Source organism: Macrobrachium nipponense, chromosome 41 (assembly GCF_015104395.2).
Source record: "Macrobrachium nipponense isolate FS-2020 chromosome 41, ASM1510439v2, whole genome shotgun sequence".
NCBI lineage: Eukaryota > Metazoa > Arthropoda > Malacostraca > Decapoda > Palaemonidae > Macrobrachium > Macrobrachium nipponense.
This window is the reverse complement of record NC_061102.1, coordinates 8,457,652-8,483,291: the sequence shown is the minus strand read 5'-3', so window position 1 is coordinate 8,483,291 and position 25,640 is coordinate 8,457,652. Positions and strand designations below refer to the sequence as shown.

General features: G+C 30.9%; 1 protein-coding gene across 1 annotated transcript in view; it reads right to left on the bottom strand.

Moving 5' to 3' along the window:
* Positions 1 to 25,640, bottom strand: part of LOC135212486 (cell adhesion molecule Dscam2-like) — a gene marked incomplete in the record, with an annotated part of 596,569 nt that overhangs the window by 99,021 nt on the left and 471,908 nt on the right. Inside the window, 3 exon segments of the mRNA XM_064245964.1 lie at positions 15,532 to 15,681; positions 18,733 to 18,891; positions 20,298 to 20,436. Of these exon segments, the coding sequence (XP_064102034.1) occupies positions 15,532 to 15,681; positions 18,733 to 18,891; positions 20,298 to 20,436 (448 nt within the window).

Sequence of the window (25,640 nt, the reverse complement as noted above, 5' to 3'; positions counted from 1 at the left end):
GAACTGGAATATAAAAATGACTAACTGAGGAACTGACTAAGGTCTGGAACTGGAATATAAAACTGACTATCTGAGGAACTGACTAAGGTCAGGAACTGGAATATAAAAATGACTAACTGAGGAACTTACAAAGGTCTGGAACTGGAATATAAAACTGACTATCTGAGGAACTGACTAAATTCTGGAACTGGAATATAAAACTGACTATCTGAAGATAATTCATTACATCTGGAACTGACTCTGATCTGGAACTGGAATATAAAATGGACTATCTGAAGATAATTCATTACATTTGGAACTGACTCAGATCTGGAACTGGAATATGAAATTGACTATCTGAAGATAATTTTATTACATCTGGAACTGACTCAGATCTGGAACTGGAAATATGTTTGAAAATGAAACTAAATGACTCGATCTGGGAACGGGAATATAAAATTGGACTATCGGAAGATAATTTTATTACATCTGGAACTGACTCAGATCTGGAACTGGAATATGAAATTGACTATCTGAAAATAATTTTATTACATCTGGAACTGACTCAGATCTGGAACTGGGATATAAAATTGACTATCGGAAGATAATTCATTACACTTTGAAGTGACTTGATACTGGAATATAAAATTTAGGCTAAATGCCAAGCGCTGGGACCTTGACGTCATCCAGCGCTGGAAGGGAAATTGAGAATAAAAATGTTTGAAAGGTATAACAGGAAGAAGACCTTTTGCAATTGTGAGGATAATCACCGAGGAAAGTTACACGAAAGAACTAGAATATGAACGGAGGTGCAGTAAAAGGAATGAAAGGGATTGCACCTAGAGGCAGAAGGGATACAGCAGTGAACCTGAGGTAATGCCTACAGTACATCACGTGAGATACACCGATGGCACTAACCCTTTAAGGGGTTTTACAATTGGGGTCAGTCAAGCAGAGAATAAGATGGATTTAAAACTCCTGGACATTAGGTCTTTGTGCCCTTACTGTCCTCAATTTGCGTGCGTCATTTGCCTCATAGAGAGAGAGAGAGAGAGAGAACAATTCAGATACGGTGCATCGCTAATTATCGAAAGAATAATTACTGAAAGAATGACAGAGACCAATGCTGAAAGACCTGCCATAATTCATCAACGAGAGAGAGAGAGATAGAGAGAGAGAGAGAGAGAGAGAGAGAGAGAGAGAGAGAAAGAATCTGTTCAGCGCCATTAAAAGCCGCCCTGAAAATGCACTATGAGAGAGAGAGAGAGAGAGAGAGAGAGAGAGAGAGATCTGTTCAGCGCCATTAAAAGCCGCCCTGAAAATGCACTATGAGAGAGAGAGAGAGAGAGAGAGAGAGAATTAGAATCTGTTCAGCGCCATTAAAAGCCCCCCGCTGAAAATGTACTATGAGAAAGGGCGCCCTCTGTCGTTCGCTACAACGACAGGAACTGAAAGAGACGTCGGGAGAACTGAGCCTTTGATCTCGGCGGAGAGCAATTGTATGGAATGCGACCAGCTGCTGGTAATAGCAAGAGCAATTTCCCTTTCAAAGCATATTTATTCCAGCTTTGTCCGGATTCTTTCTCGAATGGAATTTGGTCTCAAATGAAAGGAGAAAATTCGGGGCGTTGATGCGAAAGAGTAACTGGACTATACATTATACGGATATTCTTTAAAAATGAAAGGAAAAATTCACAGCGAACTGCAGAGTACCTGGGCTATGGATTATATATATATATATATATTATATATATATATATATATATATATATATATATATATATATATATATATATATTCGTAAAACAAGATGGAATTGCCGTTAATACGTTAATAATTTCGTTGGGGTAACGAGAAATCACTGCAGGATTAGATGTAACATACAGTTGACACGAGGTATCGTGCAATGCACAAATAGCGAAACGGAACAGGCATGTTCTTTAACATTTGACTTGTATATATCTTGCTCTCAGTCACGCAAGCACACACACACACACATACACACACACACACACCCACTCACACATACTCACAACCACACAAAACAATACATACGCAGACAGAAGAAAAAAAAATGGACAGATGGCATTTAAAGAAAGACTTTTCGGGAGGGAACAGACGACACATATTGAGAAGAAAGTAGACTTGACAGATGACACATAGACAGAAGAAAGCAGAAATTACAGTCGACATATAGACAGAGGAAAGTAGAATGGACAGATGACTCATAGGCAGAAGAAAGAAGACTGGATAGACGACACATAGACAGAAGATAGAAGAATGGACAGACGACACATAGACAGAAGAAAGAAGAATGGACAGATGACACAGATAGAAGAAAGCAGAAATGACAGATGACACAGACAGAAGAAAGTAGAATGGACAGGTGACACATCTTCAGAAGAAAGCAGAAATGACAGATGACACAGACAGAAGAAAGTACAATGGACAGATGACACATAGAAGAAAGTAGAAATGACAGATGACAGGCAGAAGAAAGCAGAAATGACAGACGACACATAGACAGAAGAAAGTGGAATGGACAGATAACACATAGACAGAAGAAAGTAGAATGAATAGATGACACATAGGCAGAAGAAAGTAGAGTGTACAGAAAGTAGAATGGCCAGGTGACACACAGACAGAAGAAAGAAAGATAAGCTATAAGCAGAATCATTTGCCTGACCGCCCAAACTGCAATATTAATGGTATCCACCCGTATGCAAAATAATATTGGAGAAGTCATTCCGAGCAGTTGCTACAACAAATGATTCAACGCGTTGTCCCCCAGTATTTTAAAAAGGACGGGAAATCCTACATCCTACAGACTCTCAAGAAAATAAAAGGACTCCTATACGTAAACAGATATGGTATACAAAGCTACAGTTATTAAAGGGAATTACATATCATAAGGCCAACTGTCCAAGTTCAGAGTTAGTGAAAGGACTGAGATATTTCTCACGAAAATGGTTTAGATGAAGGTGGCCTTATGATAGCAAGGTCTCTTGCTTCAAAGCACCCCCGTAACTTTAGGAAGGCGTGGTCTAGGTCTAGGTATAGAAACTGTAAGAAATTGGAACATAATCACTATTAAGATTTTCGTCAATTTATTTCTCAAATCACGATCATTTTTCCATGGCCTCGGTATCAGTCAATATAAATCTGTCAATTTATATGTAATGAGGACAAATATGAAATTAGATGAATTATGGAACATATCAGTATTAAGATTTTCGTCAATTTATTTCTCAAATCACGATAAATTTTCCATGACTACGATATCAGTCAACGTAAATCTGTGTCAGCATATATGTAACGAGGACAGAAATAAAATGATAAAACAATAAAAAAAATTCAATAAACCTTCCGTCTCCTCAGAAAGTTTATACCAAGTGATACCTCGACCTTCATAAAATAAATAAATAAATAAATAAAACAATTTGCGTAGCGTAAACAAAGGCGGGGGAAACTTCTCACAAGCATCGGCCAACTCTCCATAAAAAATAAATAACTAAATATATATAAAAAGTGATTTACTAAACTTTGATTTGGCTTGGGTGTTCAACCGATTCGCGAGCGAAATCTCCCATAATGCTTGGCACCCACGAGCACTCCTATCCCTGGCACTTCTCCCAATAACCGAAATGCTTCGGCCGAGATGAGAGAGAGAGAGAGAGAGAGAGAGAGAGAGAGAGAGAGAGAGAGAGAGAGAGAGAGAGTTGACTTTGATGACTATGATAATCATAGACTATCTGTAAAAATTGAAATATAAATATACACTGATCTTGACCCTGCATGTAAAATGACTTCCATAGGTGCCCTACTAACCTACTTAGTGCCAAAGAATAGCCAGAATCCAGACTTGGAATAAAAATTGACCCACGAAAAGCTCTACGGGTTATAATACAACGAATGTTTAACCACAGCCTCTGGCATCTTTTGAATAGAATTAAAATCGACTTTCATGATTATCCATTTTAGACATGCCAATCTTCGGTGCGTTGTTCAGCAGTTTAAGCAACAATGAGAAAGTCATAATTAGGAAAATAGACCTATAAAATATTACTACAGCTGAGGCAGCCATTACTTTAAATTTAACATAAACTAAAGGAATAAAATAAAGAATAAATAAAAAAAATAAATAAATAAAAAAAATAAAGAAATAAAAATATATAAAAATAAATGAATAAAATAATAAAAATAAATAAATAATTTAACATATGTGTAAATAAATAAAAAAACTAAATAAAAATGAAAGTAAATTAAAAGATAAATAAATAAAAAAAATAAATTCATAAATAAATAAATGAAATGAATAAATAAATAAATAAAAATAGATATATAAAGATAAATATATAAACAAAAATAATTAATAAAATTAAAATAAATATATAAAAAATAAATAAATAGGTAAATAAATTAATGAGTAAAAATGAATAAACAAACAAATACATGAAAATAAATAAATAAATAAGTAAATAAATAAATAAAAATAAAATAAAAATAAAGGAATATCAATAAATCACATAAAATAAATAAATAAATAAATAAATAAATATAGCTAAATATACATATAAGTAAATAAATAATAAAAATAAAAATAAAACAAATTAAATAAGTCTATAAAAAATAAAAATAAAAATTAAATAATAAAATTAAATTGAAATATAAAAAATTGAATAAAGAAATATAAAATATAAATAAATAAAAAAATTAAATAATAAAGATAAATAAAATTAAAAAGTAAATAAATTAAAAATAAATAACAAAAAAAATCAAATAAAATAAAATAAAAGAAATAAAAATAAAAAAATAAAAAATAAAATAAAAACAAAAAGAAATAATAAAAAAATAAAATTAGAAAGATAAATAATAAATAAAGTAAATAATATAAAATAATAAATAAATAAAAATAAAAAAAAAAGATATGAAATAAAAATAAATAAAAAACAAAAATAAAAAAGAGATAAAAATAAATAAAATCAAATAAATAACAAAAATAATGAAATAAATAAATATATAAATGAAATAAAAATAAAAATAAATAAAAATATAAAACTAATAAATGAATAAACAAAATAAAAATAAAACTAAAATAAGTGAAAAATAAAAAAATAAAAATAAAATAAAGAATAATTAACATACGTTAAAAAAATCGATATAAAATAATGAAAAAGATATATATAAATAAAAATAAACCTACAAATAAAATAAATATACAAAAATATATATAAATACCGTAAAGAAATAAAAATAAATAAATAAAACTAAGTAAATCAAAAAATAAATACGTAAAAATAAATAAGTATATAAGGCAAATAAAAAAAAAGAATAAATAAGAAGCTAAATAAATAAATGAAAATAGAAAATAATATATATATATATATATATATATATATATATATATATATATATATATATATATATATATATATATATATATATATATATATAGAGATAGAAAATAAATCAAAATAAACAAGTAAATAAATAAATAAGTAAATAATAATAAATAAAATAAAATAAAAATAAATAAAAATAAATAAAAATAAACAAACAAATAAAAATAAATAAAATAAATAAAATAAATAAATAAAATAAAATAAATAAATAAAAACAAATAATAACAAATAAATAGATAAAAATAGATTAATTGATACAAAATAAAAATGAATGAATATAAATAAATAAAAAATATAAAAATAATGAAATGAATGAATAAACAAAAAAATAAAAAATAATAATAATAATAATAATAATAATAATAATAATAATAATAATAATAATAATAATAATAATAATAATAATAATAATAATATAATAATAATAATAATGTGAAGTTACTACGAGGTATCATCAGTGAAAGGCGGTACAACTACCTAGAGGATATAAACACCATCCCCCACCAAAAGAAAGGCTGCAGAAGGAAGTGTAGGGGCACAAAAGACCAGCCCCTGATAGGCAAAATGGCAATGAAGAATAGTAAGAGAAGGAAAACGAACATAAACATGGCACGGATCGACTACAAGAAAGCCTTCGACATGATACCAACACACATGGCTAATAGAATCCTTGAACATATATGGGGCAGAGGAAAGCACCATCAGCTTCCTCAAAAATACAATGGGCAACTGGAATACAGTATTTACAAGCTCTGGGAAAAGACTAGCAGAGGTTAACATCAGGAGAGGGATCTTCCAGGGCGACTCACTGTCCCCACTACAGAAGATGGACCCAAGCACGTCATCGGCGAAACTTTCTACGACTTCTGCAAAGTGCATGGGCACACCACTTCCTGATCGAGATGCCCAAAGAAAGCAGCTGCGGTTACTGTCATTGCAATGACAGGGACGGACAATCCTTGAGCTCTAGTAGGCCCTCCAGCGTAGGGCGCTATATTTGCTGCACCTCCTAGAGGTCGCTATCCTGCCCACCAGGTCCGAGCTTTCGATGACACGAGCGCAGATATCCATCATTCGCGAGGATGAGATTCCTTACGGAGCTAGGGTTGATAGGTACCAATTCGTCATAAAGGAAAGCCTCAACCACGTTAAGATGTTCTTGCCTATTGTCTGGTCGAGAGTCACCCGACCTCACCGCTCTAAGGTATGTACTATGGAGGTTATACCGTCCTGCTAGGGACACGATTTTAAACCTCCTCTTACCTTTTTAAAGTCCCAGGGCCCCCGCAGTTCCTTACATACCCCCAGACCAATCCTACAATCCTCCAGGAACCTAGGTATCTATAGAGAGAGGTAGCGTCATCCCCACCCAGTATCCCAGAAGCCTCTTTGTGTACTTTGCTCAACATCTGTACGAGAAGTCTCCTGATGTTTGGTGTGGACGTGGTTCTTTATAGCCCCATCCTGGGCATGGCAGGAGGGTCTCTTACACAAGCGCATGCTGGTCATACAAAAGGTGGGCAAAAGTAAGGTGGTTGCATCAGGAGCGAAGGAAATCTGCTTGTTGCCATCTCTTGCCTGCCTAGGCCACGCCCCCTTTACACCAGGGCGGCTGTGCGATGAGGGCAGGTTTGTAGTAATTGTAATTTCGTTGAAATGTTATTCATTACACATTCTTGAGGGAACTGTGATTGTAATTCTTCAAAGAAATATCTGCTTAATATTAATTCTACTTGTAATAGAAATTTCCTAAACGGATGATGACGTCATACAGATATGACGTCACATAACGAAATATTTCTTGGAAATCAATAAATATCTTAACATTTCCTTGTGTTTTCCTATTTTATGTGGCACCAGACACCATATTTTAGCTATGTTAAAATGTCAACATAGTTTAAAAGACCGCCTTCCCTCTTTGGGAACTGAAATATGAAGAGCAGAGAATAAATGGGGAGGAGCTTAGTGATAGGAAATGATCAAGCAAATATCCTCGGGGACTGTGGTATCAATACACAAAAGGTTATATGTGCCAATAGACCAGACGTGACGTTGATTGACAACATTACGAAGAAAGTATCACTCACTGATATCGAAATACCTGGTGACTCCAGAGTAGAAGGGAAAAGATTGAAAAGTATCAGGAGAGAGAGAGAGAGAGAGAGAGAGAGAGAGAGAGAGAGAGAGAGAGAGAGAGAGAGAGAGAATGGCTTTGATATCATAGTATATCTGTAAAAACTGAAATATAAATATGTACACTGATCTTGACCCTGCATGCGGAAATGAAATCCATAGGCGCTCTAATAGCCTGTTTAAGCAGTGTCAGGGAATAGTCGGAATCCAGACTTCGAATAAAAATGCAACCCTGAAAAACCCTACGGATTATACAACGAATGTTTAACTACAGACTCTGGTATCTTTGAATAAAATTAAAATTGACTTTCATAAGTACCTGTCTTAGACATCCCAACCTTCGGTGCGTTGCCTACCAGTTTAAGCAACAATGGGAAAACGATAATTGTGAAAACAGACCTACATAAAATTACTGCAGCTGAGGCAGCAATTACTTTTAATTTAATATGCTTAAAAGATGGTTTACTCCCAGAATAAAGGTAAAAATAATGAAATAATAAAAATTATATAAAGTAAAATAATAATAATAATAAAATAAAGATCAAACGCTCGAATTGGCTAACATGGTGGACGGGGTTTCATATCGATTCTAATTACGAAAGCACCGAGTTCGAGGGTGATTTGTAAGGTCAGAATCGATATAAACTTATATAGCGTCTCTGTTGGCTGATTGGATAGCGTCACTGTCTGTCCTGATTTCGTTCCCGTCACTTGGACGGTGGTTCAATCCCAAGGGGGGACGAAATTATTATCAACTAAAAAATTCCCCTTCGGTACATATATGAAAATATATCATTCCGAGATAGAGCGAATTTAGATATTAAAGGACATTTGTAGCTCCAATGATATATAAATGAATCACGGTTCGATGTGATGATTATTCATATATATATATATATATATATATATATATATATATGTATATATATATATATATATATATATATATATATATATATATATATGTATGTATGTATGTATGTATGTATGTATGTATGTATGTATATATATATATATATATATATATATATATATATATATATATATATATATATATATATATATATATATTAGAAAAATGATAATAATAATATTTCAAAATACACAGTAAATATAGAAAATAAAAGTAATATAATACTATTATTAAATAAAAATAAAAAAGAATAATAATAAATATACAAAAAACTTTAAATACAATTAGCAAAATTATAATAATAAAATTTCATACTACAATAATAGAAATAAAAATAAAAATATAAAATAAAAATAATCAAACGATATAATTAATAATAAAATAAAATTAGTAATAATAAAAATAAAAGGAATACAATAATAGTAATATTTTTTATAAATGAAAATAATTAGAATAATATTGAAAATCAAAATGGAAATAACAATAAAAAATTATAATACTAAAAAATATGAAATAAAAATTACAATAAAATAATACTAATGATGAAAAAAAAATTAAATTAAGAATAATAATATGTAAAAATAATATCAATAAAAATAAAATAAAAGAAAAATAATAATAATAAAATAAAGATAAAAAAATTAAAATAAAAGTAATAAAATTTAAAATATAAATTATAAAAATAATAATAATGAAGTAATATAAATAAAAATAAAAGTAAATGTAATAAACATAAATTCGAAATTAATAAAATAAAAATAAAAAAATAATAAAAAATACTTATCAATAAAATAACAATAATAAAAATTCGAAATAAATATAATAAGAATTTTTTTTAAATAATGAAAATAAAAAAATATAATAATAGTGATAATTTTGAAAATAAGAATTAAGATAATAAACATGTAAGTAAAAATAATGAAAATAAAATTATAATGATGAAATGAAAAATACAAAATAAAAATATAAAGTGTAAAAATGAAAATAAAAAAAAATATAGTAATATGAATAAAATAATAACACAAATTCAAAATAAAATAAAAATAATAAATAAAAGTATAAATAAAGAAAATAAAGATAAAAATTGTAAAATAATACACGGTAATAATTTTGAAAATAAAAATAGGAAAATACAATAATAGGGAAAATATAAATAATAAAAATAAAATAAAAACAATAAAAACAAAAAAATATTAAAATAAAATATAATAAAAATAAAAATATTACTCATAACAATAAGAAAAATTAAAATAATAATGAGAACAATAAAAACAATAATAATAATTATAAATATAAAAATAAAGAATAATATCAATAAAGAATATAAGTAAAAAATAAAAACGAAATATAACAGTGATATATATATATATATATATATATATATATATATATATATATATAATATAATATAAAATAAAATATATAAAATATAAAAAAAAATAAAAAAAATAACAAAAAAATGACAATAAGATAATAAAAAAATACACATAAAAAACAAAAAATAAAAATAAATATAATATAATATATATGAAATAATAAAATTAAAAATGAAAATAAATAAAAATAAAATTAAAAATAATAATAATTAAAATAAAATAATATTAAAAGTAAAAATATATAAAAACTGTAAAATATAAATAAAATTAATATATTATAATAATTAAAAAAAATAAGAATAAGATATATGTTGTAGTTTTGAATAATTTTGAAAATAAAATTTTTAAATAATAAACAAAAGAGTAAACATAATAGGAATAAAAATAATAATGATAAAATAATAAAATAATAAAAAATGAAAATAAAATCAATAAAAATTAAATATAAATAAATTTAAAACAATAATAATACAAATATAAAATTAATAATAATATGATAATAAAAATAAAAAATTGTTTAATAATATATTTTGAAAAGAAAAATAAAAAATACAAAAGAGAGTAATTTAAATAAAATAAAAATAATAAAGAACAATATAAATAAAAGTAATGAAAATAAAATTAAACAATAATAGAATAATAATAATAATAATAATAATAATAATAATATAATAATAATAATAATAATAATAATAATAATAATAAGATGTGGCGCCGTGGAGGATGGGTTAGGTCGTCAATGGACTTAAGTAAGCAACATTGGGGCATAATAATAATAATAATAATAATAATAATAATAATAATAATAATAATAATAATAATAATAATAAGATGTGGCGCCGTGGAGGAGTTGGGAGGTCGTCAATGGACTTAAGTCAAGTTAAGCAACATTGGGGCTGGTCAGTCGTTGGATGGGTGACCGCTCTCCTCGGCGTTGATTCCTTGGGAAAGGATCATTACCATAATTTCCTCAGTCTACTCAGCTGTAAATGAGTACCTATCCTTGATGGGGTAGGGTCCAGCTATGGGTTAAATAGCAAAACTCAGCAATGATGGAAAGAAATGAAGGAATAAACGACAACGACGTAAATGGAACCTCTGGCAACAGAGGAGCTTCGTCCGGCAACCAGGTATTCAACCCAATTGAAGGGGAAGACGAATAATAAAGTAATATTATTAATGATAAAAATGAAAATAACAATAATAAAAATAAAATTAAGAAAATATTAGCGATAACTTTGTAAATAAAATAAGATAAAAATAACATAAAGTAGTAATAATAATGATAATCTTAAATAATAATAATGCAAATAATAAATTCAAATAGAAATATTTAAAATAAGAGCAAAATTAATAAAAAAATAAAATTAATGAAATACTATGCAAAATATAAATAATAATAATAAAAACAAGATTTAAAAAATGATAAAATAAATATTATAAAAATAGAAATGAAACAATAATTATAACAATAATAAAGATTAAAAGAATAAAAACAATAATGAAAACAATATAAAGTAATAATAATACACAGAAAACTAAGAATATTAAGAAAAAATAATAAAAAAAATATACCAAAACATAGAAAAAATTAAAAAATAAAAATAAAAAACAAAAAAAGTAATTATATAAACTATAAAAATTAAAAAACTGATGAAAATATTAATTAAAAAATAAAAAATTAATAATAAAATAATATTAAAATAGTAGCAATAATAAATAAAAAATAAAAAAAATAACCAAAAAAATAAAATGAAAAAATTAAATAACAAAATGAAATTAAAAATAGTAGCAATATAAATATAAATAAAATTAAAATTAATAAAAGTAATTACATAAGTTATGCAAATAAAAAATTATAAAAAATAATAATAACAATAAAAATTAAAAATAAAAATAAAAATAAATACACTGCAAGTACAAAAAATCGTAAAAATAGACGTCAGATCCTGAAGGAAATTCCGTAACTCGTCGCCCAAGTGATATCCTTGAGGAAGTCCGCCGCTCCCGACCGGTGTCCAAAAACATTTCGCCCTTGTCCCAAAACCACTTAGGAGGGCAATATACCTCAGGTTTCCTTAACTACCCGTCTGAACGTTTATTGCAAAGCGTTCGGCCGATAATGTCGCCCGATCGATGAGGATAAACATAAGCCCCACTTAGCGGCGAGACGAAGTTTATTGGCGAGTGTTTACACGCGGGCGCGAGACACCGCTCTTGTATAAATGTAATCGCCCCCAACCCCCTTCTTAGGCAACCAGGATTACAAGGGAGGATTATTCAGATGAGACTGATACACACACACATGCACGCACGCACACACACACACACAAACACCAAAAGGTTATCCGTCTGATTCTGCTAGCATAGCTAACAGAATCAGTCAGATATGTTCTTCAAAAGGTGCGTTTTATATATTTACATACATACATACATACATACATACATACACACACATATATCAGTCAAATCAAACTACACGTGTCAAAAATAAACTTACAACAACAACAAATACAAAACGAACACTACACAATTGAGAGAGAGAGAGAGAGAGAGAGAGAGAGAGAGAGAGAGAGAGAGAGAGAGAGAGAGAAACATTAGTTGTTGGTTCTCTCCTGTTTTATTATATATATATATATTATATATATTAAGTAAATATATATATAATATACGCTCTTTCCAAGTCTCTTGTAATAATATCCCTCATTCCAAGTCTCTTGTAATATAACATTTTCCTCCAATTCCTTTCTGCAGGCGTAGGTCAAAATGGCCTTTAATTAGTGAGACAGGAACTCCCTCAGCTCTCTCTCATTTCCTTCTCTTTGTCCATTTTCTCCTCTCTGTCTGTCTGTCTGTCTGTCTGTCTGTCTCTCTTTTTCTCTCTCTCCCTCTCTCTCACGAACTAAGAATCAAGAGAGAGCAATCGTATCGCCACTTGCCGTGTTTCTAATGGAGTTCGAGACTCAGCACCAGATATCGTCCTATCTCACTAAAGCCCGAACTGATCTACGGGATGACGTCATTGGTTTTTTGTTTTGTTTTATTTTTGTTGACAGTCTTCGTGGTTCGTAGGTTTGTACGTGAAATGTGTTACTGATAACACTGATATAAGTAATCTAATCTTTTCATCAGTAGAAAATTTTCAGCTCAAACCTCATGAGTTAACAAAAAAAAAAAAAGCTACAATTAGGTCACATGAAACGAAAGCACGATATAAAACGTTCTACTACAGTTTTAATCTATTTCTCTAGATATATCTTATAGAAGATAATCTACTTTTTTCTTAAAGGGGATATATACATATATATATATATATATATATATATGTATATATATATAATATATATAATATATATATATTATATATATATATATATATATATATATATATATATATATTATATATATATGTATCATATGTACATACACACACATATATATTTGAATATAAAGATATATGCCACGATACAAGGACAAGACAATTAAAGGATTATAGGTGACAGCTATTCAGAACTTGGTAAACATTAAATCATTGTTAAAAGCTTTTAATGTCAACCTTGTTTTTTCCTATAATAAGACACTAAAAGGAATGTTAATAAAAAATGGCCCCAGAGAAAGCAACAATATAATATATAAAATTCCATGTATGGATTGTCCCTCATTTTATCTCGGACAGTCTAGCAAAGGCCTAGAAGTAAGACTAAGCCAGCATAAATATTCTGTAAAAACTGGGCAAACATCTAATGCAACATTCATTCATTTATTTAAGTGAAAACAACCACCGAATTAATTGGATTGATAGTTCAGTAATTGCAAGGTCAAGAGATGTCTCATCACGAAATCTTTTAGAATCTGCTTTAATACAACTTACTTTTCATTGTAATTTCAATGTTAGTCGTGGCCTTTTTCATTTAGACCCTTGTATTTGTAACATGTTTAAGAATGACCTCAAAGATATAATTACAGACTTAAATAAAAATTAGTTGCCTTAGAGTTATCTTCGTTGTTATGTATGTCTGACATGTATTGTGAATATGTATTGTGAATATGGTTTTGTTTACCAAGTTCTGAATAGCTGTCACCTATAATCCTTTAATTGTCTGGAAATTGTATCTGAGATGATTGTCTTAAACCTTTAATTGCACCCATTGTTTATGCTTGTTTGGGAAGGTTTCTCATCTTCCAGGTGTGTCGGATTCTATGTACTAATCTCTTTATAATCCCTATCTGTCAGTTATATGAATCCTCTTGTATTGTCTTTTTCCTCATGTATGTCAGTTTCTGCTTAGTAAAGGACGTTTAACGTCGAAAGGTCTCGCAGATACTCCTTCGCTTATTTTTCCTTCGTGGCATATATCTTTATTTATGGATTTATCACGTTCCTAACTTTCGTGATTCAGTTATACATATATGAATATATATATACATACAGTACTACTACTGTTTTAATCTATTTCTCTAGATATATCTTATAGAAGATAATCTACTTCTTTCTTAAAGGGGATATATATATATATATATATATATTAATATATATATATATATATATATCATATATATAGTCATATATATGTATATATATATATATATATATATATATATATATATATATATATATATATTACACATCCTACTGAGAAATTCAACACAAACAATAACAACAACAAAAACGACAATAATAATAATAATAATAATAATAATAATAATAATAATATAAAACAAAAACTTCTTTCAGTTTTCTTCTGAAGATTGAAAAAGAAACCCACAAATTCAATTTGTAACTTGTTTACTTCTAAGTATTTACATTTAGTTTTACTCCACACTCGAGTACTTTCAGGCCTTTCTGTGGCCCATTCTCAAGAGATGTTTGGGATGTTAGCCTGGGTCAAGGCCCAGCAGTCTTCTGGAACTTCTTCTCGTTGTGCTGTCATTTATGCGATGGCTGTTCTGGTTTCTTGAGAGTTGCCAATCCCCTCTTGTCGCTCTGATATCCTGAGCTGATGGTCAATGGGATTAATCCTTGAGGTAAGGGTGTGGTCACCGAAAGTCTGTTGGGCAGGAAACCTAATCTCCAGGTCAGCAGGGTCAATCTTAGCTTCTTTTAATATCAAAGCTCGGCTTATGGGATCTTCTGAGGTAAAACCTTTGTTTCCTTCAATTACTTTAATCTCTCTGATAAGTGCACAGAGGAGGGTAGTAGAAGGTGCACTTATCAGAGAGATTAAAGTAATTGAAGGAAACAAAGGTTTTACCTCAGAAGATCCCATAAGCCGAGCTTTGATATTAAAAGGAAAGCTAAGATTTGACCCTGCTGACCTGGAGATTAGGTTTCCTGCCCAACAGACTTTCGGTGACCACACCCTTACCTCAAGGATTAATCCCATTGACCATCAGCTCAGGATATCAGAGCGACAAGAGGGGATTGGCAACTCTCAAGAAAACCAGAACAGCCATCGCATAAATGACAGCACAACGAGAAGAAGTTCCAGAAGACTGCTGGGCCTTGACCCAGGCTAACATCCCAAACATCTCTTGAGAATGGGCCACAGAAGGGCCTGAAAGTACTCGAGTGTGGAGTAAAACTAAATGTAAATACTTAGAAGTAAACAAGTTACAAATTGAATTTGTGGGTTTCTTTTTCAATAATAATAATAATAATAATAATAATAATAATAATAATAATAATAATAATAATAATAACAAATCTCGTGTCTCTAAGCCAACTCACCATTGACGTATATCCTGGCGGTATTGGCCGACTCGTGAGTGGCTCCCGTCAATGTATGAACCGCCCGGCAGCGGAAAGCCAGCTGGGAATCCGATGACCTGACATTCTTCACGACCAGCTGACCCGTCGAGACCATCTGGATGCGTCCTTCTGCCAGAAAGTAAAGGACTATAACCATCCGGGAGAGCATTCTTTTAGGAAATGGATACTGGATATTTTTAGGGGAATAACCTCCTGGGAAATGATTCTTTTAGGAAATAGGCACTTGATATATTTTAGGTGCATAATAATTTGGACAAACGTTCTTTTAGGAAATAGATACTTGACATATTTAGGGGAATATCCTTCTGAAATTCTTTTTGGAAATAGATAATTTAATATATTTAGGGAAAAACCATGTGGGGAAGGATTCTTTTAGGAAATAGATACCTGATATACTTAAGAGAATACCATCTGGAAAACATTCTTTTAGGAAATAGATACTTGACATAATTATTTATGGAAATAATAATTTGGAAAAAGGTTCTTTAGGAAATAGGTACTTGATATATTTACGGTATAGGTTTTTCTGTAAAAAAAAAAAAACATTGCAGAAGAGCGTTTGAAAACCTTTTAACGAAAACCTTTGCCATCTGGGAAAGGATTCTATTAGGAAAAGGAAAATGTAAATATATAGGCTATAGTATTTTATAGAAAAAGTATGTGATTTTTTAAGGAGAATACATACTTGACATATTTATGACACAATTTTTTTCTGAAGAAAAAATATATATTAGGGGCCTTCTAAGAAAAAGATACTCGACATATTTAAGATATACAGCTATTTTCCGGTAAAACTGAATAAGTGGAGTACTGGCTTTTAAAAAGCTTTGTATGAAATTTATTTTACTGTCAAAAAAACTTTTTCTCTTATTTGCAAATTTTAGAACAAAGCATTAAGGTTTAAAATACCGGCCGTGTTGAATTTTAGCCTTCTGGAATAAGTAGCCAATTTTAAAGATAAGATTTTCTTTAGAATGAAGCCTAAGAAGTGTGAGAGACTTTCAATACAGCAGAAAATTCAAATCTTTTCTTATTTATTCATTAAAACAGTTTATATAAAGCGATCCACCCTAGGCCTGTATGCCTACGCTACTCGTAGTACTACGCCACTAGGCCTATATTCCTATTCTATTCGTAGTAGTACTACGCCTAGTGAAACGAATTAAGCAACTCGTATGCGTAAGATAATTACCAATGACTACTAATCGCCGTACATAAGTAACACTTATTCTCCAGAGGTAATTTACTTCTTACTTCTCACCTACTCGCGAGGAATCTCTCAGACAGCGCATGCGCGCGTGAGTGAGCACACGTGCGCGCGCGCTAGCGAGCGTCGTTAGTCACCGTAATGACATGCAAACGACTTGATATTTCCGCCCCTCAGCCGCCTAATAATGAAGATTACGCCTCGCCAACGGCACCGATGAAGATTTATGAGACGGCGGCTTATTCCGGGCGGCTGTTATTCATTACGTCTCTCTTGTAATTTTGATGTAATTAGCGAGAGAAATTAGGCGGAAGGAGAGACAGAACTTAGAAGGCTCACCACAAGAAGAAGAAGAGTGGGCGGGGGACATGGATGAATATTTGGCGGGGAAGTTGGCGGTGACTTATTTTGGCGCGAGGGGGGGGTTGACGTAAAGTCTTCCTCAGCAGCTTAATTATATTAATTATTTCGATTCTAACGTTTCTATTATGTTTACAAGGTGATATTCTACTTTTATATTTTATATTTCATCCTGAATATCATAAGATGAAGAGAGGATGATAGGAAAAATATTTGCCTGAAAAGCTGGCGGATATATATTTTGGCGCGAAGGGGGATTACATGCGTATTCATTCAGCCAGTCAGTTAGAGCGAGTATAGTAACTTACTATATTATGTTTATTTATAGTTTTATATTTCACATTTCAACCTGATCACCACAAGAAGAAGAGTGGACGGGAGAGAAGATGAATATTTGGAGGGGGGCAACTGGCGGAGGCATATTTTGGCGGGAAGGAATAAGTAGAAGGCATAGAGTAGAAGGAAAAATGTATAAGGATAAAAATAGAATGAAAACATAAGAAAAAAAATGTAAAGGAAAAATAGAATGAAAATTTTTAAAGTAAAAGTAGAAGCAAAAAAGTAGCATAAAAATATAGAAGTAAAAATTTAAAATAATAAAAGTAAAGAAAACAGTAGCAGAGAAAAAGTAGAGGGAAAAAAGAACAAAGTAGCAGAAAAAACCTATCAGAAAAAAATAACAGAAGCAGTATAAAAGAAGTAGCAGAAAAAACAGAAAAAAGTGGCAGGAACAAGTAGCAGAAAAAAGTAGAGGGGAAAAACAAAGAAAAAAGTAGCACTGAAAAAACAGAAGAACAAACAGGAAAACAACTATCAGAAAAAATAACAGCAAAAGTATAAATAAAGTAGCATAAAAAACAGAAAAAATAGAATATAAAAAAGGCAGCAGAAAAAGTAACTGAAAAAAGGTATCAGAAAAAAGCACAAAAGTATAAACAAAATAGCAGAAAAAAACAGAAAATGTAGAATGAAAAAAAATGAACAGAAAAGGGAGCAGAAAGTAACTGAAAAACTATCAGAAAAAAGCAGCAAAAGTATAAATAAAGTTGCAGAAAGAAAGAAAAATCTAGCAGAAAAAAATTATAAATAAAGTAGCATAAAAACATAAAAAACAGAATGAAAAAAATGAACAGAAAAGGCATTAGAAAAAGTAGCTGGAAAAAAATCAGACATAAGAATAGAAAAAGTATAAAAAGTAGCAAAAAAAAAAATAGAAACCGAATAAAAAAAAATGAACAGAAAAGGCAGCAGAGAAAGTAGCTGAAAAAAATAAGAAAAAATAATAGCAAAAGTATAAATGAAGTAGTATGAAAACATAAAAATCAGAATGAAAAAAAATGAACAAAAAAAATGAAGGAAACAGAGGAACGGAAATACGGTAAAAAAGTAGCAGAGAAAAAAACCAGAATGAATGAACAGAAAAGGCAGCAGAAAAAGTAACTAGTAGAAAAAAATAGAAAAGTATAAAAAGTAGCAGAAAAAAACATAAAGAACAGTATGAAAAAACTGAACAGAAAAGGCAGTAGAAAAAGTAACTGGGCAAAAAAAAAAAGGTACCAGAAAAAAAACAGGAGACTCGCTCTCAGTCCTACCTGAATTCTGTGCCGGGTAGTAATTGGAGTGTCCTTCGGTCCAGGACGTGATGGTGACGAAGTCCTTCACGAAGGGGGGAACTTTGCACTTCAGGACGGCGGTGTTCCCCTCCAGGACGTACTGGTTGTACACCTGTACCTCCCAGTACTGCTCCACTACTGTAGAAGGGAAGAGAAGGTGAGTCAAAGGATGTCTTGAGGATAAGGAAGTGTTAGGAAGTGAGATAATACTCTGTACTAACCCATACTTAAATAAAGTGCACTAAGCTACAAATGTCCTTTTAATGTCTAGTTCGCTCTACTTCGGAATTAATATATTTTCATATATACATATATCAAAATATACTAATTCCGAGGTAGAGCGAATAAGATATTGAAGGATATTTGTATCTTAATGCATTTATCTGAATCACGGTAATGTGATAAAATTCATACTTCTGTCCACATATATCAAAATGAGTAATTCCGAGGTAGAGCCAATTAGATATTAATGGATATTAATATCTAATTGGTGATGTTATAAAATTCATACTTATATAAGTAATACCACACAACTCATAATTACGAAAAATAAACTTATATACAAAACAAGAATCCTATTTATCCCCCCTAGTTCATTTATTTAAATAAGTAAAGCAATAATTAACAGACTATCACAGTATTGTGTCGCCTGACGACTGCCCCAGATTAGCTCATTCTCCCTTCAGTAATCTGATGCCCGATCGCGAGAAGGGAATTATCGAAACTAACTATATAATCCAATATGGCCGACGTTGGTTGATGGCTGCGTATTTAGTGTTTAATAGAGTCTCAGATACTCATTTGTTTCGATGCAACTCGCCGTGTGACGTAAGACAGATAGTGGTGAGGATTTTGTGCTGTTTGTTTCTCTCTCTCTCTCTCTCTCTCTCTCTCTCTCTCTCTCTCTGGAATAACCTTCTTTTTAATATCACAATTCACAATATTTTAGAACAATAAAAGTACGCCGTTGGAGTTGTACCAAGATCTCAGGAAGGAATGTTTTGTTTCCACAACAGTTAATATTGTTTTACTCAAAATCAAAACCCGCTATCTTCCAAATTAAGATCACAGTTCTTTTAGCAATAAGAATACATTGCAGAAGCTGTATCAAGATCTTATGAAGACAGCAAAACATTTGTTGTTAATACTATAATGATTTCTTCCTGATCAAATCTACTGCACACTAAATAAATGGATTATTCCTTAACCCAACTGCCCTTCCAAACGTGAAATGGAAGTTATTTCAAGATCTTACGAAGAACAAATTGTTATATCGAGATGATATGAAAAACTATACAAAATCTTTTGTTTCCACAAAGCTCCTAAAATGATTTTATTGTCAATCAAATCCTCTGATATATAACAAATGAAGGATTTATCCCCTAACCCAATTCTCCTCCCAAGCAAATTTGTTGCTTCCACAAAACTCCTAAAATGATTCATAATCAAATCCTACTATATAGCAAATGAAGGATTTATCCCCTAACCTAATTCTCCTCCCAAGCATAAAACGACCTCAGGAAAGGTGACGACTTCAGACTTACCAGCCCTCACGTGGGTGTCCCTGGAAAGCACGGTTCCTGCAGGAGACGACGCCCTACAGCGGTAGATGGCCGAATGCACGGATGCCCGGAAGGCCTCGCTCGCGAAGGGCAAGAACATGAGAGTCCCGTTGCCGAGGACCTGAAAGAATCGGGAGGGAGAAGGGCGTGAGTAATGGCATATTGTTATCCCTCCTGCTGGTGGGTCTTCATTCAACTGGATACCGAAGGTAGGTAAAGACTGTCTTTGCCAACTTCCTGTAGGATACAAGCCGATGGAACCGCTACATAACTGTTATAGAACTGCTATGTCAGTCCGGAAGGAGTTTTATAACTTCTATGTAATTCCTGGAATTGCTATGTCATTCCTGGTAGCGCTATATAACTTCGCTGTCATTCCTGGAACTGCCTTTGCCAACTTCCAGTAAGTTATCAGCTGATGGAACTGCTACATAACTGCTATGTCATTCATGGAACTGTTATATAACTTCTATGTAATTCCTGGAACTGCTATGTCATTCCTGGAAGTGCTATGCAACTTCTCTGTCATTCCTGGAACTGTCTTTGCCAACTACCAATAAGATATCAGCTGATAAAACTGATATATAACTACTGTGTAACTGCTATGTCATTCCTGCAACTGCTATACAACTACTATGGTATTCATGGAACTGTTATATAACTTCTATGTCATTCCTGGAGTTACTATATAAATACTATACTATTCCTGGAACTGTCTTTGCCAACTTCCAGTGGAACTGCTATACTCGTATCATGTCTATATCATTCCTAGAACTGCTAAGTATAACTGCTATGCCACTCCTGGAACAGCTATATAACTTCTATGTCATTCCTGGAACTGATATAAGAATGCAATATCATTCCTGGAATTGATCTAAAACTGCTATGTCATTCCTGGAACTAATATAAAAGTGCTAAGTCATTCTTAGCACTGATATAAAACTGCCATGTCCTTGGAACCGATATAAATACTGCCATGACATTACTGGAACAGTTATAAAACTGCTGAGTCATTCTTGGCACTGATATAAAACTGCTATGTCATTCCTGGAACTGAAATAAAACTATATCATTCTTGGAACTGATACAAAACTACAATGCAATGACCTAAAACTCTTTTCATAATACCAGACTGCCTCAGGCTCTATCATTTAAGTGGAAAACACTCACTCAGCAAAAAAGAAAAATAAATAAATAAATAATTAAAATAAAAAAATAACAAAAAAGAATTTGAAAAATCTGCCAGGTTATAATAATGAAAGTCAAATCACTCAGCCTAAATTTAATTCCGCCTCAGAATTCGGGAATGTATATTTCTTTTTAGTTAAGAGTCCAAATTCCTTAAACATTCCAAAAAAAATATATAATAAATTTCGGATACTCCATTCACGGACTCAATTTTTATTTAGGAATATTCCCACATACGTTGGATTTTCGTCGATTGCTTCGGGAATGGATTAAAAAACAAAAAATCTAAGATGGCCTCAATGATTAGTGAACTTTTTTTTTTCAAATTGGCATTCATTACGAAGAAGATTTTGTTTTTCATTCTCTTTAATTGTGTAATAAGAATTTCCTTATGGGTAAGCGTAAATTATATTTTGGCTGGTCTGTTTTATATATATATATATATATATATATATATATATATATATATATATATATATATATATATATATATGTATATGTATGCATATATATATATATATATATGTATATGTATATACACATACATACACACACACACATACATATATATATAATATATATATATATATATACATTCATATTATATATATATAATATATGTATAACCATACTATATATATAATATATTATGTATATATATGTTGATATATATATTTAATATATGTATATGTATGTATATATTAACATAAGCATATATATATATCATATATATATATATATATATATATTATATATATTATATATATAATCTATATATATATATATATATATATATATATTATCTAATATATATATATATATATAAATATATATATAATAATGTGTAATATATATATATATATATATTATATATATATATATATATATATATATATAATATATATATATATATATATATAATATATGTAATAATATATATATATATATATATAATATATATATATATATATTATATATATATAATATATCTTTATCCCACTCTCCAACCACTTAGCAACTTATGATGCATTTCCATTAATTAAGAGTATAATCAATCCACACACAAAATATTACCAAATCCAAACAAGTAACTTAAGCGATTCCAGGACGTAATTCATTCCATAAAAATAACACCGAGCAATTAAAACGAACTCGGGGAAAAATTAGCATAAATAATAAGCAGTAACTAATGAAAACACGAGAGAGAGAGAGAGAGAGAGAGAGAGAGAGAGAGAGAGAGAGAGAGAGAGAGAGAGAGAGTCGGACGATTAAATCTTTAGACGAATATTTGTTGGCGAATATAAATAAATAAATAAAGAATGAGTGAAAACGCTAAGCAGTCGAGGCGTTCGTTCCAACGTAGCTCTTTCTTTTAATGCTCTCTCTCTCTCTCTCTCTCTCAAGGACAGACACTCCTCCAGTCACAAGACGAGCGAGCCTCTGACTACAGGATGCAAGATCATAATTTTTCATTTGCACGGAGACAAAATAAAAAAAAAAAAAAATTCCCTTTTCTGAGATTACGCTGAGGTTGGTTTCTGGAATCTTAGTCGCTGCTTTTCCACTTAAGTTTCCAAGTTTAGGGTCGCATCAAGTTGCTTATGTCGAGGCAGAATCTCTCTCTCTCTCTCTCTCTCTCTCTCTCTCTCTCTCTCTCTCTCTCTCTTATTTATTATATTAGATGTCCTTGCTTTCTCGAAGGCCAGGGGGAAAATTATGGGATGGTACGTGAGCCAGCTAGCGGTTGTGAGTTTAACGAGAGAGAGAGAGAGAGAGAGAGAGAGAGAGAGAGAGAGAGAGAGAGAGAGAGAGAGAGAGAGAGAGAGTTACAAGGCGTTACAAGGATTAGGATGTCTGAAAGACTTGTTAGTCCATCCGAGGAGACATCGTGTGCTCATTTATATCTATGAGCAGGTTTTGTAACTATTTCGATTCACAGTGTCCTAATGATTTTGTCTAGTTTTCTTTTCAGAGAGAGAGAGAGAGAGAGAGAGAGAGAGAGAGAGAGAGAGAGAGAGAGAGAGAGCTGGTCCTCGTTTTATGTCAAGCCATATTTTTTCTAATATTATGTGTTAATAATATTACCTATATATTATAATATAATTATATGTATATTAATATATATATATATAATATATATATATATGATACATATCATAATATATATCTATATATATTGAATATATTATATATATCTGTATGTATGTATGTAAATATATCGTAGTATATATATATATATATAATCTATCTATAATATAGATATATATATATATATATATAATATATATTATATATATACTATATTATTAATAGTATATGATACTGTCATTTAATGATCGAAACAGATTATTTTCTGACACTTGACAGCTGGGCATTTTGACATCTCCAGGACGTATATATAAAATCTAATTAAAATTCTGTTTTATTTATATTATGGACATATAGACAAAACCTCACGTCAACTGTCATTTAATATTCAAAGGAGGATATTTTTAGACGCTGTACTGATAGCTGGCGTTTTTAACCCTTCCAGATTTATATATAAAATCTGTGTGAACATAAATTTCATTCTATATACAAATTAATTTTTATTCACTATGGGAATATAAAACTAACGCAAGTTAGCATAACGGCATAGAGACACAATCTATAATGCAATAGATATAAATCTTTGGGGTGACAAAAAATGAAAAATAAAAAAATCAATTTTTAGTCAGACAATAAAAAAAATTCATGATTTATTGACCTTACAAAAAACAATCTTCCAAAGTTCTCAGGATAATGTGAACACCGACATAAAAATGAATAAATACAATTAAAAATAAAAAGAATGATCTGAGTTTGAATAACGACATTTCCAAGCTTCATAAGACTTGAGTGGGAATCATCCGGTGTTTAACTATAAGTTAGGTGTTACATCGTTTTGATTCCGGAATTATAGTTGGGAATTACAGTGATTCCAGATGATAATCTTCTTTCGCCTACGTCATGAGACGATTACTGCTGTGTGATAATATGAATTTTTTTGTAATTTATTTTTCATCGTAATCGTTTATTTTTCGCCTTATCCACGAAGGAATATCTGTCTCTGTCTCTCTCTCTGTGCATATATATATATATATATATATATATATATATATATATATATATATATATTGAACACATAAGGCACATCTTTTCCAGAAATAAATTTCTGCCCCACATCGGGATCGAACCCCGGTCTCTCAAGCGGAAGGCCAGGGCGCTACCGACTGACCCACACCTCAATAAAGTTATACATGTACAAACACACACACACACACACACACACACACACATATATAATATATATATATATATATATATATATAGTGTATATGTGTGTGTGTCAATGTATATACAGAATGAGAGAGAGAGAGAGAGAGAGAGAGAGAGAGAGAGAGAGAGAGAGACCCTCCTCCTCCACGAACAAGCAAAAACAAGAGGCAGCAAGACCTCGCTCCAATAAACAATCACACGACGTGACGAATGTAAAACAAGCGCAGCTGCGAACGGAATAAAGCGTAAATAAAGGCAATAATAATAAATTTAAGTCCAAACGAATGGGGATGCGAACTTGTTGACGCGGAGGCCATAAAAACACCGGTGTTCATCATCCATAATTAGCGAGCGAGGAGGAGGAGGAGGAGGAGGAGGAGGAGTAAGAGATATACAATAAACAGTTTTGTTTGGATTGATGGCGTGCGTTTGCAGGTCAGTCCTTCTTCAATCCGTCTCTCTCTCTCTCTCTCTCTCTCTCTCTCTCTCTCTCTCTCTCTCTCAAAGATATCTTTTCCAAATTATTTTTTTTTATTTTTCATTTATTTTCTTCCTTCGAAAAGCCAAATTATTCCTAGATATTTTAGCCTATCTCTCTCTCTCTCTCTCTCTCTCTCTCTCTCTCTCTCTCCCTCTCTCTCCTCTCTCTCTCTCTCTCTCTCTCTTCTAATACACATACGAACACATATATATTTACAGACAATGAATATATTTTCATTTATGGTTTACGGTAAATCCTTCGGTCTCACCCCCCAGCCCCCATGGACACACTTTTTATTTACTGTTGAAATTTTTATTCACGGCTGAAGCTTTTTAATGAAAGCTGAAACTGCTTTTTAT